The 14,196-nt window shown below is 44.4% G+C and overlaps 1 protein-coding gene across 1 annotated transcript; it reads left to right on the top strand.

The window, feature by feature from the left end:
• The first annotated feature begins 34 nt into the window (after positions 1–34).
• On the top strand, positions 35–11,109 carry LOC113135906 (probable phosphatase phospho1). Its single transcript, XM_026316253.1, has 2 exons — positions 35–167; positions 7,650–11,109. Exon 2 carries the CDS (start codon positions 7,685–7,687, stop codon positions 8,462–8,464), a length of 780 nt encoding a protein of 259 aa, XP_026172038.1. The 5' UTR covers positions 35–167; positions 7,650–7,684; the 3' UTR covers positions 8,465–11,109.
• The last annotated feature ends 3,087 nt before the right edge of the window (positions 11,110–14,196 follow it).

Raw genomic sequence — 14,196 nt, forward strand, 5'->3', positions numbered from 1 at the left:
GGAAGCTCTGTGTTTACAATGGTTGACTTGACACCGTGGCTTTAAATGGGAATACCCTCTGTGCTGCTGCGGGAGTCTCCTTTAAAAAAATCCTACCGCGTCAGTGGGATGCTGCTGCCGGAGCCGGGCACTACAGCCTACTCTCCCCGCTCATATTCCCACCGCAGGTAGGCCTGTCTTCCTCTTATTTCTGAGACATTTCTTTTTCTGTGCGTTTTTCTTTCTGTGTGACTTCGCCGAGTTCGCCTATAATCTTTGCATATGGCCTACAGTGTACCCGGTCGCCCTAATGACTCCTGACAGAGCCGCGCTCATGACTTTCAGTCGTAACCTCTCATACAGGAATAGCGCTCCGTGCTTAAAATTAGAAAGCTTAGTGTGTAGATGTGCGCTATTAATAACGCAAATACTATGGGAGCCGCACGGTCATTCGGTACGATGCGTGCACCCAGGTTACAGTTTCCAGGGTATTTATATTACTGAACAGAGGAGTTAATCTGATTATGCAGTTGACAGTTAGTCTGATCTGTAGTTATCTTTGTGCTGCACTGAAATGCGGCACACCCGATTACACACTGGCATTTCCATGGCATTTAGAAAGTATTCAGCCCTCTTTTTAAATAGACTTTTTTTTTTTTTTTTTTTATTGGGTACGTGACAACATCATACAAGACACAAATGACATATCCATGCAAACGCTACATATAGGCCAAAGGCACAGCGGCAAAAATAAACTGCACAATACGAAGGAATAAATAAATAAATTAGTGTTATTTCAAGCCAGTTGTTCAGAATGTCTAAGAAAACACTGGACAACCACTAGAACTCATGAAGAACTATTCTCAGAAGTAAGAAGAACCAGGAGTCCTGCAGTCTGACCCCCACAGAGCCCTGATGTCTGCAGTGTGGAGTCAGGCTGGGCTGACATGAAGAGACAGAAGACACAGTCTGAATCTACAGCAGAACTGCAGCATCTTCTCCAAGGTGCTAAGAAGTAGGAGAAGCAGTGTGCAGGTCAAACCCAGCTCGGTGATGACTGTCCTGCATGTATCTGAGTCAGATGACCTCGCCGATGCCTCTTCTGTTCTCGTTCCTGGGTCACCCATGTCTACCACGGTTCCATCAGTTCATCAGTCCACCTGCCCATGGACTCTTCCAAGTCCCCACTGCCATCTGCCTGTCTGGCGTCATTTGTAATTGCTGTTACAATTCCAACCTCAGCTCTGTGGTGTTTCGTCCTTCCCTTTCCAGTTCTTCATTTTGCATGCTGCCATAAGATGGCTCTTTCCCTTTTTCCTATCCACTTGCACACCTGTTTTCCATTGCCCATTTGGTCTGTTTGCCTGTATTGACCTCAATTTAGACTCTAATTTTGCCATCTGGTTTCCCGGCCTACTATTGGTTTCCTGGACTGAGAAAGTCTGTTTTCCTCGGTTGTTTAAATAAACAGTTTTACTGCATTTGTCAGCCTGTCTTCCTGTTGTGTCTGTGTTTGGATCTGTTTTTCCATTCACCTAGAAACCAAACAGCCTATTTTCTGTATTTGTAACCAGTTTCTTACTGTGCTTGTCTGTTGTCTATTTGCATGTGTGCCACTGAACTCCTTGATTTTTGGCCTATTATTGTCATTAATGTAATTATTACGATTATTATACAAATCAACAGCTATTCTGTGTTACAGAAATACAACCGGGTGTCCCGGTGAACAAATAGTAGCCGCCTAGGCGGCACAGTCTGACATGCAGAGGCATATACTAAAACATCAAAATAATCAACAACCAGGCTACACCCATTAACACTGGTTACACAGGTTACACCAGTTAACAGACTAATGACGAGTTTGGCTAATGACCATTTTTTTGACGAGTTTGCTAAATTACTATCTATTGTATGCATTGATTTTGATTGTATTGTTCTAGTGGGTGACTTTAACATTCATGTTGATAATCTCAATGATGCAAGTGCAAATGAACTCTTAAACATCCTGGACAACTTTGGGCTTTCTCAGCATGTAACAGATCCAACACACATCAAGGGACACACACTGGATCTAATAATTTCTAAAGGTCTTAATATTTCTGAGGTGGAGGTGACCGATGTTGCTCTTTCTGATCATTACTGTGTTTTTTTTAAAACAACCACCCCTGCTGTTTTGCACACAGGCGAAACAGAGGTAGTCAAAAAGTGGAACATCAACGAGAAGAGCTGTGCATTATTCATTCAGGCTTTTACATCATCACCAACCATGCCATCAGCCCCTGTTGATGATCTTGTAAGAAGTTTCAGTTCCAAAGTTATGACTGTTATTGATTCCATTGCCCCAATTAGGACCAAGGTATTGTCAGCAAGAAAAAAGTCAAAGTCACCTTGGAGAAAAGCCACAGTGGTTAAAATTCAGAAAAGAATATGCAGACAAGCAGAACGCAGGTGGCAAAAAACCAAACTCCAGGTTCATTTCGACTTATACAAAGAGAGTCTTCAACACTATAACCAAAAACTAAAAAATGCAAGGCAATCATTTTTCTCAGAGGTTATCAATAGAAACAGCAATAATGCCCGCGCATTGTTTTCTGTTGTAGACAGACTCACAAACCCAGCACCCTCTCTTCCTTCTGAACTGCTGTCCAAAAAGTCATGCAATGATTTTGCAGCTTTTTTCACAGACAAAATATCAAAGATAAGACAAACTATCTCTAGCTGCAGTCCTAGGAACATGACAATATCACCTGTGCCTCCTTGTTCTCCAGCGAATCTAGAACATTTTGATCTCCTTGATCACAGAGCTCTGACAGAAACGCTTCTACAATTAAAATCTACATCATGCTGCCTTGATATTTTACCAACAATTTTTTTTTAAAATGTTTTTAACAGCTTAGCTCCAGATGTATTGCAGATTGTCAATAGTTCTCTTCAGTCAGGGCAGTTTCCCCAGGCCTTAAAAACTGCTGTTATAAAACCTCTTCTTAAAAAGCCTAATCTAGATGCTTCAGCAGTAAGTAACTACAGGCCAATATCAAGTCTTCCATTTCTGGGAAAAATAATTGAAAAAGTAGTTTCTCAACAAATTCACAGATTTATGGTGCAAAACAATCTTTTTAATGCACTTCAGTCTGTATTTCGCACACACCACAGCACTGAGACTGCACTTATTAAAATTTTAAATGATTTACATTTAAATAATGATGAGTCCAAAACCTCTGTTTTAGTACTACTGGATCTCAGTGCTGCATTTGACACAGTTGATCATGATGTGCTGCTTCATAGACTAGAAGCTTGGGTGGGAGTTACTGGCTCAGTGTTAAATTGGCTAAAATCTTACTTACAAGATAGAGACTATTTTGTGTCACTTGGTAACTATGAGTCTGAGCGAACAAAAATGAAATGTGGGGTTCCTCAGGGGTCTATTCTTGGTCCTCTCTTATTCAATATCTACATGCTGCCCCTTGCTCAGATTATGGAATACTACAACATTGACTACCATACCTATGCAGATGACACCCAACTTTATATATCAGTATCATCTCATGATTATAGTCCTCTAATTTCATTATGTGAGTGTATTAATCAAGTCAAAGAATGGATGTGCCAGAATTTTCTCCAGCTCAATACAGACAAGACAGAAGTGATTGTTTTTGGCCCCAAAAATGAAAGGTCAAAGGTCATTGCTCACCTTGACTCCATGTCATTGAAAGCTACAAATCAAGCCAGAAACCTTGGTGTAATCATTGACTCAGACCTGAATTTTAACAACCACATAAAATCCATCACTAAATCTTCCTATTACCACCTGAAAAACATTGCTAGAATAAAAGGTTTTCTTTCTACACAAGATGCAGAAAAACTTGTTCACGCATTTATCTTCAGTAGGTTAGATTATTGTAATGGCTTGTTCACAGGTCTTAGCAAAAAGTCAATCAGGCAGCTGCAGCTAATCCAGAATGCTGCTGCCAGAGTCCTTACAAACACCAAGAAACTGGACCATATCACACCAGTTCTCAGATCACTACACTGGCTTCCCGTTAGTCAAAGGATAGATTTTAAAATTTTATTGCTAGTTTATAAAGCACTAAATGGTTGTGGACCAAAATATATCCAAGATATATTAGCGGCCGAAGGTTTGGTGCTGTCTGGGACGACGACCCCTGAGGCGGACGAAGGTCAGAAGCTGTTCGGGTAGGCGGCCTCGCAGGCAGACGGAGATCCGGGGCCGTTCAGGAGGGTGGCCCCTGAGGCGGGAGTTGGCTGGAGGCCGTTCAGGGGGACGACTTCTCCGGCTGATATGGACTCTGGGATGTGAGGAGTCGGGACCCTGGGGATTTCGGAGACGGCGGTAGCAGAGGAGGTGCAAAGGACCTGGGCGGCTGCCACGTCAGCTCCGGAACTGGTGGTTGTTGTGGCTGCTCTGGGTCTTCTGGCAGGACCGGCCGGTGAGGCTGCAGGGACGGCCGGCGAGGCTGTTGCAGAGGCGGTTGCGGCTGAGGAAGCTGCTGCTGAGGTGGTGGTGGCTCTGGAGGTGAAGGCCCGAGAGGCGGCACCGGAGGACCGGGCCGCGGCGCTGGCTGCAGAGGACCTGGCCGCGGCGCTGGCACTGGAGGCTGCGGCGCTGGCACTGGAGGCTGCGGCGCTGGCCGCGGAGACTGCGGCTGGGGAAGCTGTGGCAGCAGCTGAGACGGTCGGGGAAGCTGTGACAGCAGCTGAGACGGTCGGGGAAGCTGTGACAGCAGCCGAGACGGCTGGGGACTCCCAGGTAACGGTGGCTGTCGCAGCGGCGGCGGCTCTGGAAAGCCTGGTGGCTGCCGCGGCGGCTCTGGAAACTGATCAGGCGACGGCTGCTGCCTCTGCGGTCCTAGGAGCTGATCAGGCGACGGCTGCTGCGGCGCTGGAATCTGATCAGGCGAGGAATGGGCAGCGAAGAGAAAGTCCGGCTGTGGTGGAGCCTCAGCGGGGACGTCGTCATCGGCGCACTGAGGACTCGGAGGAGGGGACCTGGGGGACCAGGGAGACTTGGCTGAACCCTCAGTGGGGACACTGATGTCGGCACGCTGAGGGCCCGGGAGACTTGGGAAAGGGGAGAGGGAAACCTCAGCGGGGACGTCTTCGTCGGCGCACTGAGGCTCCAACGTGGCCTTCCTCCGACGGCGTTGACTCCGTCGTCGAGACTGTTGGTCCGGCGGATCTATCTGCGGCTGCTGCGCAGGTGGCTCGGGACCCTCTGGTGACGGCTGCTGCTGCTGCTGCGGCGTCGGCTGCTCGGGGGTCGGCTGCTCGGGGGTCGGCTGCTGCGGTGGCGAGGGTCTGGGGTGGAGCTCCAGCGGGGACGGGGGTTGAGCTCAGCGATATCGGCCATGACACCACGCTGGGGCTCGGGATACCGGAGCCGTGCTCCAGCGGGGACGACTTCGTCGGCACACTGGAGCTGGGAAAACAGGTGGAGACCTCAGCGGGGGCGGCGTCTTCGGCGCGCTGAGGCTGAGGGATCCTGGGCAGAACCTCAGCGGGGACGTCATCGTCGGCGCACCGAGGATCTGGAAGCTGGGCCGGGACCTCAGCGGGGACGAAGACGTTGTCGCACTGCGGGTCCGGAGCTTGGAACAAGCGCTCAGTGGAGGCGCCGTCGTCGGAACGCTGAGGGCTCGGAGATGGAGACTTGGGAGACTTGGGCGCCGGGAGCTGGGACTCTGGCGGTTCTTCCCGCTGCTGGTATTGAACCTCCGCGGGGACGGCTACGTCGGCGCACTGAGGCTCGAGGATCCGGGGTGGAACTTCCGTGGGGACGCTGTCGTCGGCACACGGAGGTTCGGGCTGCTGAGACGGAACCTCAGTGGGGACGGCGACGTCGACGCACTGAGGTTCGGTAATCTGGATGGAGACCTCAGCGGGTACGTCGTCGTCGGCGCACTGAGGCTCTGGTCTCTGCCTCTTAGGGCGGCGGCGACGCCGGCGTAGAGGCATCCGGGATACCGGTTCAGGTGGCTGGGCAGCATCGAGGAAGGACTCGGGCTGGGCAGCAGCGATGGGAGCCAAATCCCAGGGAGCCAGGGGCTTTGCCTTTAGCTCCCGCCAGATGGCTCGCGCCTCCGCCGGCGTCAACGACTGGGGAGCCGGTGACGAAGGCAGGACGGTCGGCGGTGAGACGAGGCGGACGCCGGAGGAAAGCCGGAGCGATGCCTTAGCCGGATCGTAATCCTCAGGTTCCCGAGGTTCCGGCTTCTGCTTCCCAAGTCGGCGGGAACGCCGGTGCCGGGGCTGCGGGTAAGGAGACTCCGACGGTTGGGACGTCGGGGACCGGGAACCAGGCAGCTGACACACCAGGAATTTGGCCTCGCCCATAGAGGATGGTGAAGGAGGGCCCTGGAACAGGGCCAAGGCGTTGAGCAGGTCCCAAACCTGCTCGACGGGATAGTCCAGGTCGCAGCACTCCTCCGACACCGAGAGAATGGTTTCCAGCATGGAAAGCATCTGGTCGGCTCTGCTCTTTGTCACAAAACTGGGCGGGTTGGTAAACGCCTGGATCAGGGCTGAGCAGTGCTTGTCGATCTCCCAGAAGCATGACGCTTCCCGAACGGTGTCCAAAAGCGTCTCAAAAAAACCGGAGATAAGCCGGTCCTCCTTGTCAATGACCGCTGGGTCCAATTCTGGCAGAAGCATTCTGTTACGTGTTGGGGTGCTGGCAGGAGGATGGAGTGACAGGACCCAAATGCAGGACAAAGAGAGGTTTAATTATTCCCCCTGGAGACACCAGGGATCAGGAGAGAAACAGAAATACAACCGGGTGTCCCGGTGAACAAATAGTAGCCGGCTAGGCGGCACAGTCTGACATGCAGAGGCATATACTAAAACATCAAAATAATCAACAACCAGGCTACACCCATTAACACTGGTTACACAGGTTACACCAGTTAACAGACTAATGCTTCTGCACTGAGCAAAGGAATACCGGCAGTACACATAGCCGGCAGAGAAACAGTAATTGGACACAGGTGCGAACAAACAGTGACCAATATAAAGCTGCCGGGGACCGGTGCAGGGGGAAAACAGGAAGCCCCTTCAGCACAAAGGTCCCCGGCAGGAAGTCCCAAAAGGGGACTCAACATTCTGGCACATAAAATTTCTAAATACAAATCTAAAACTAGTCGGCGCTATCTCACCAGCTAGTCTTGATATGAACAACTATGCAAATGAGCTTTTTATTCTGCAATTGACAGGACTGTGGAAAACTTGTATACCACGCCTCAGAAGATACTGCAGCAATGTTTATTTATTTAATGTTTGGGTAATGTTGAGGTTGTTTTCTTTGTGTTTTCATAGTGAACATCCTATTTATTTGTTGCTTTTGTTTCATTTAAACTCTGCTCCTTTACTTTCCTCTTGTAAACATATGTTTCCCCAACAACTTACAGTATTGCCTCATTAACAGTACATTTTGTTGTTTCCTCAACCGTGCATTGTTCAGGTCTGCAGTTTTATTGAGCCCTGGACACAGTGGGATGTTGCACTCTAATTGTTGGCTTTTTGGCATCCTGCCATTAGCGTTTTAATTTTAGAGTGCAATAAAACAGTAATGTGCTCCTCACAATCAGTGTGTCCTTGATAAATAAGAAAAAGGTACTGACTGGTGTTTCCATTCCTTCTACCTCTTTTTCTTTTAGTGACCACCACTCACCGTTTCCTTCAGACACCGGAGATGACAGCGCAGTCAAACTTAACCCACGCAGCACCAAAGGAACAGCGCTTTTTGGTGTTCTTTGACTTTGATGAGACCATCATTAATGAAAACAGTGATGATGCTGTGGTGCATGCTTTGCCGGGCCAGCAGCTCCCTGACTGGCTGAAAAGCAGCTATAGGGAAGGGCACTACAACGAGCACATGCAGAAGGTCTTGGCCTACATGGCAGACCAGGGTGTGTCTAAGGATGCCATCCGCTCTGCAGTGGAGAAGATCCCACCATCACCTGGCCTCCTGACGCTCTTACAGTATCTGCAGAGCCACCAGCACGACTTTGAGTTAGTGGTGGTCTCTGATGCCAATATGTACTTCATCGAAACATGGCTGGAGCATGCTGGGGTGCATCACCTTTTCCAGAAGATTTTCACAAACCCAGCCAGTTTTGACACAAGGGGTCGGCTTATGCTGCTCCCTTTTCACTCCCACACATGCTCCCGTTGTCCTGAAAACATGTGCAAGCAGGTGATCCTTAGGGAGTATCTGGCAGCCCAGCAAAAGGAATGTGGTGGTTCACATTACCAGAGGGTATTCTATATCGGAGATGGGACCAATGACATCTGTCCCTCTCTGGCTCTGGGGCCCCAGGACACAGTCTTCCCCAGGAGGGATTACTCGATGCACAGGCTGCTGCTGGAGATGCAGCGGTCCCAGGGAGCCAGGTTCAAGGCAAATATAGTTCCTTGGGTCAGTGGTGAGGACATTGTGGACTGCCTGAAGAAAATAATGGCAGAGAGATGAGATGTGTGTGTCTGTGTGAAAGAAAAAGTGAAAAAGGGGGACAAATATAACAAAGACGCACCAACCAGGATATGCATGATTTTTTTTCTACAGCCACACTTGGTACAACTTACAAAGCTGTAGCCAAACTGTGTACATCTACTGGTATTGGTATTGGCATTGGTATCTATCACTAAATAGTTTGATGTTTTGAAAATATACTTATTTGCTTTCTTGTAGAGCATTAGATGATCAATGCCACATCGATGTCTCGATAGCTTAGCATTCAGACTGGAAACAGTGAAACAGCTAGCCTAGCTCTGTTCAAGGTAACATTATCCACCTGCTAGCAATTTCAAAGCTCACTAATCAACATGTTATTTGGTTTGTACAAGAAAAACAGAAATATAAATTGAATATTGGTGGTTAATTCCTAATTTGTGAATTTTGGAGGTACTGGGAAGGTGGACTTTCTTTTTTTAACCAGGGTAGCTGTTTCCCTATCTTTCCAGTCTATAACCCCAAAAAACCTGCAGTGGATCTACTGTACAGACATGAGTCATATTCTCATGTATTCTTACTCAGCAAGAAAATGATGAAGCCTTTTTCCTCAAAATGTATTCTGATTCTTTTAATCCTAGTGGAGGAAAGCCTATTGCCAACTTAACTAATAGGTATTAAGGGTTTATGCAATATTATACTCCCACTGGAATGCAAATAAATAAGCTCAGTGGATAAGATTGTCAGGATCAACAAGGGAGATATGCAGTATTGTAGATCCAAGTTTTTATTCTCAAGTCTGATCAAATGGCTAAAGGTGTGCCTGCAGTGAACTCAATCCAATGCAGTGAGTTCGTGTAACAAACCGTCCTCTTTTTTATGAATCAGACATTTGTGGTTAATGTCAGCCGTCTAATTTTGCTCCACATTTAGTGTAGGAGTGTGGAGATTTTAGCGACCAAGAGGTCCGTTCTTGGGGGATCTCTGTTATGACACCTCATCCAAGGCCTCGATGATGGACTCATATTGTAAGGATCAGGTGTTATAGCACAATCTGGGACAAAGGACAACACATGTTGTGTCAGTCAGGCACAAGAACAGCGCAGAAGAGAATAAGGTGGCAGAGACTCAGACACACTACCTGTGCTCTCATTACTGATACCTAATATAGGGCTTGCTTTATTAAACAGTGGTAATCTATACCTGCATGACCTCTGAAGGAAACACTGTAGCCATATGCCTGCACTTTGACAGTAATGATTTTAAATTCTAATTATGTAGTCATTAGGTAGCAGTGACTGTACTTGTATATATTAAAATATTGAAAATTAGTATTAATAATAGGCTGCATAGGTTGGGGAGGATTTATAGTGTTTGAAAAGTCCAATGTCTTTTTATGTTTTATGTTTGAAGGTATTCCCAGTTAAAATTGAGGATTGTGAGAGAATGATGTAAAGGTTTTTAACCTCTTTGGTGTATTTGTATAGCTAACAGGTAACCTTATTCTGCCTCACTAAATTCATTACAAAGGCTGGATAATATACTTAGAAATATAAAAAGGGGCACTTGTATTCACAGTATGTTTTTAGTATTTTATTATTATGTTCTGATTCAGGAGGAAGTCATGGAATATTGTATTTTAGGGTCCTTTATTAATTCTTATATCTTGGTAAAATAAGTCAGTTGTTTTACTAATGGGGTATGTACACTATACATTTGCTGATTTTTGCACCTAATTTACAGCTATTTTCCATGTTGATATGCTCACAAGTAAACTATCACTGATATTGATCCAGTGATTCTAGTACTCTCAAGAATTGAGTGCATATTTGCATTCATTCTGTCATTTAATTGATGCTAACAAAATAAATAAATCTGTGTACATCTTTGTCAAGCTGTTATAGCTAACAATAGGAAAATCTCGGTGCTGATAAAATGCAGGTGAATAATAAGTTACAGTTAAATCCTTCTAGCCTTAAATCCAACACAATGCTGTATAAATGCTGGGAATTTCCTTTGACCAGTGTTTTAATTTCTCAGGGAGTAAAGAAGAAAGTGTTAAGCAAACATAATCATAATAAAACGTATTTATGAAAATCTGTTTTTTTGCACTTTCAGGTTGACTGCTATGAGCAAGGTGTTTGATTGTGACTAAAACGTGTCCTGTAGGTGTTTCTGAGATTCAATCAATGCAGCTGGAGTTTGACCCTGAAATTCTTTGAGGTCTAAACCTAATCCATTAATGCTTTGTGATTAGGAGCTGTACTCCTTCTGATGCTAGAATTACAAACAATGTAACATGAGTGTTTTAGTTTACTTTAACTGTCTGTGTACTTCCATGAAGTTCTGTGCAATAATTAGATGATGTACACTTGATACGGTGTCAAAGTGACATAAGGAAAAAAACATGACATTTTCAGGGATGTTAAACAACCTCACATCACCAAGCTATTTTGTTTTTCATGCAATTTTAAAATGATATGAATACTTCACAATAACCAAATAAATAAAATGATGTATTGGTAGGGCTCTGCTTGACTAACATGTTACCTATTTTCATTTTTGAGGTTTGCTGTATTTTGGGTATATGTGTTTTTAATTGAAACATCAATTATGTGTGTAATGCATCATTGTTACAGGAATATAAAGCCATTATCTGCTTCAAATGTTTTTATTCAGTGTTTTATGCCTGGTACTCTAAACTAATACCACATGATTAGAGCATTTAAGGAACAATGAGGCTTGTCATCACTTATCAGCTGTTCACTGACAAAACAGTCTTCAAGGTTTATTTCGTAGCATTTGATCGCCTCATCTTCATTAGGAGTGTCAATTTTTGCACTTTATAGACTTCAATTATATAATTATTTCACTAGCAATTGAGATTTTATAATAATGTGCATAGGTTTATATGCTACAAGTTTTGTTATCTAATATTTTCAACTCATTATTCAAATTGTATTGTAGGAAAGGGTCAGTATCTTCTTAAATGTTATCTGCAATATGTCAGTTCAGTTTTAATTTTAAAAAGGGTGGAATAAACATAGCCCTGTGATGGACTTAAAGAGTATCACATCACATGATGTAGGTGACCTGTTGATTTAATGGCAGAGACAGAAGTAGAGGAGGAAACAGAGAACAGACCCGGAGCGAGAGGAGTCATCTGAACCACTTTCTCAACTTGCAGCCAAAGGACAATGTGAAGACAGAAGGACAGAAATGGAGGAGGGTGGCTGAAGGCACAGACCCGGATGTGGCAGGGTCAGTGTAAAGAGAGTCAGCAGTATAGAGGGAGGACATTATGACTTGAAGAAACATGTCACCACCATGACCAGGCCTGTGACTTAAGAGTAAATTACAAATAACTGAGGAAACTGAGAGATACACACAAAACTAGTTTATGAAATTCAGTTTTTTACAAATTGACATGTTTGAACTGAAGCATCACAACAGCGCCCAGACATGTCCAGGCATGACATATAGATATACTCTGCTTTCAATAGTAATTTGTCTAACCTAACTTCTGTATACATCGCTTGATCATTAGATGGCGCCAATTCAGTCTCTGCCAAAGCTGTACAGGGGTCTCCTACGCAGTACCAGACCTTTGCACCAGTAACTCAAGCTATCAGGGAGTTAAAAACAAGTTGAATTGAACACATTACAATGAAGGATCCCTCAGTGTAACCAGTAATACTGATATGAAGTCATGAAATAACTTTCAGATAATATGACAGCAAAGGCTTGGGGCTGTGGTGATGGGGATGACGTGGTGTATGTGCGTGCTTCATTTTTCCATGTGAGTTTGAGATGCTGCTGAAGCAGCCAAGTTATATGTTGATTCAGCTTTGAAACTTGTACAGAATTGAGTCTGTTTTGCAAAATTACCCAGTCTTAACCATCCTTCTGCATTTAATCTCTTTTTGATTTCTTACTCTGTGCTTCATTCTTTTAGTTTGGCTTATGTCAGATCAAATAAATATATTCCATGTGTCTATCTTTGCATCCAATCTCTCCAACATTGTTCTCCCTCCACATTTAATTTCGTCTCTCTGATCTATTCTGTCACTCCATCCCTCAGGGTATTCCATGTCATTGTTGTTGTCTGCTGTTATATTTTCTGTTGTCAGTCTATGACTCTTAATGATAATGTCTCCAGCAACAAGCTGACTGTACAAAAAGGTTTTAGTCCTTAATGTCTCTGTTTTTTTTTTTTAATGTATGCACTGTTCTCTAGCACTGTTGGGAAAACCTCTCTGTTAGCATGGGAGTTTTGCAAAGCTCAGCTCAAGTGATCCTCCCAGAATTGATGCTTCAATTTAGTTCATATTGAGTCGGACACTGTTAGGGAAAGAGGACATGCTGTGTCTATTACAGTCAAATAGGGAAAAGATAACTTGCTGTCCAACTCAATTTTCAGTGACCTCCAGATTTAAGTGAATGGATAGAAAACCCAATTAACATTAATCTGAGGAGAATGATGACAAATCGTATTTGAGGACCCTCCTCCTGTTGTACCTCTTTGATCAATATCCAGACACCAGCTGATACAGCTCTTCCACCCATCAATAACAGAAGACCAACTGTTGAAACTGACAGTGCTATGTGATGATTGCTTTTATGGATAACCTCATCGATTTTTGTCTATTCAATTACTCCCTCTGAGGTGAACTATAACTCAGTTAAGGGACTTGAGTTTTGTAAGAGGTCACTCACTCTTCCTGTTCTAAAACACTATCAAGCTGATTAGCGTTGCAAGTGTTTCCACTCCTCTGCATTTGATTCGTCTGCTGATAGTTTAAGAATACAATGCCAGCCAAAAGTCAAGCTAATAGCTCTGAGCAGTGGCTCCACCTGAAAGAACATTCAGTTAGGAACAGATGGAAAGGAGCAGGAAATGTGGGTTGTCTGAGGTGACGTTTGTCTAATGTCCTTGAAATGAGTGGTACAGATAACACTATGATTCCTTTCAGGTCATCAGCCACAGAAACAATGTCTGAATTGTGTCTGCCTGTCCTTGAAGCTGTTTAATGAATAAGTAAGCTTCACTGCAATGGAAGAAGTTTTCTTGTATTCATTATCTGCTGGAGCTGTGAGCAGCTTTGAAAAACTGAACAGACTCAGTGTGTGATATTATAAAATAGCGTCTTGTAGGCGGTAAGGTAAAATATTTATATGTGAATGTTTTGGCAAAAGTACTCCAAGATGTTATAAAAGGGCTATTCTAGTAGTTTCACTTTGTACCTCCATAATGTTAAGGACATACAAAAAAAAGAAAAATACTGAAATATCCTGACTTTAAACACAAGAACACTGGTTTCTACAGTTATTACAATCTTGCTAATGGCCCTGATTTTTTATAATTCACACTCCCTGTCAGAGTGATGAAATCATCAGGGTTATTTTCTGGGACTTAATAAATTCCCACCACAACTACAGATTATAGAGATTTTTTTTCCAGGCTGAACACTTTATTGTAAATAAATTGATCTTTGTATATAACAGCGGTTGAGTGCCCCTCTCATGCATATTGTTGAATGTAATGTGTGCTATGAGGCAAAGCTTTCTTGGATAAACCAAGCTGCAGAGATCCACTGTTTGATTCCAAAGTCTGATCGAAGAAGATGAAACAAACTGTTGGTGTCTGTTCAGTCTCAGATTCAGTTGTCTAAAAACTCTTGCCTTTGCCCTTTTCATGAAGGCATGACTCGTGGCCAATTCTTTCTACCGTTTATGTAGAAAAAACAGAAGGA

Source organism: Mastacembelus armatus, chromosome 19 (assembly GCF_900324485.2).
Source record: "Mastacembelus armatus chromosome 19, fMasArm1.2, whole genome shotgun sequence".
Taxonomy (NCBI): Eukaryota; Metazoa; Chordata; class Actinopteri; order Synbranchiformes; family Mastacembelidae; genus Mastacembelus; species Mastacembelus armatus.

Bases quoted from the DNA above. Each gene is read 5' to 3' on its own strand.
- LOC113135906 (XM_026316253.1), top strand. From the start codon at position 7,685: ATGACAGCGCAGTCAAACTTAACCCACGCAGCACCAAAGGAACAGCGC.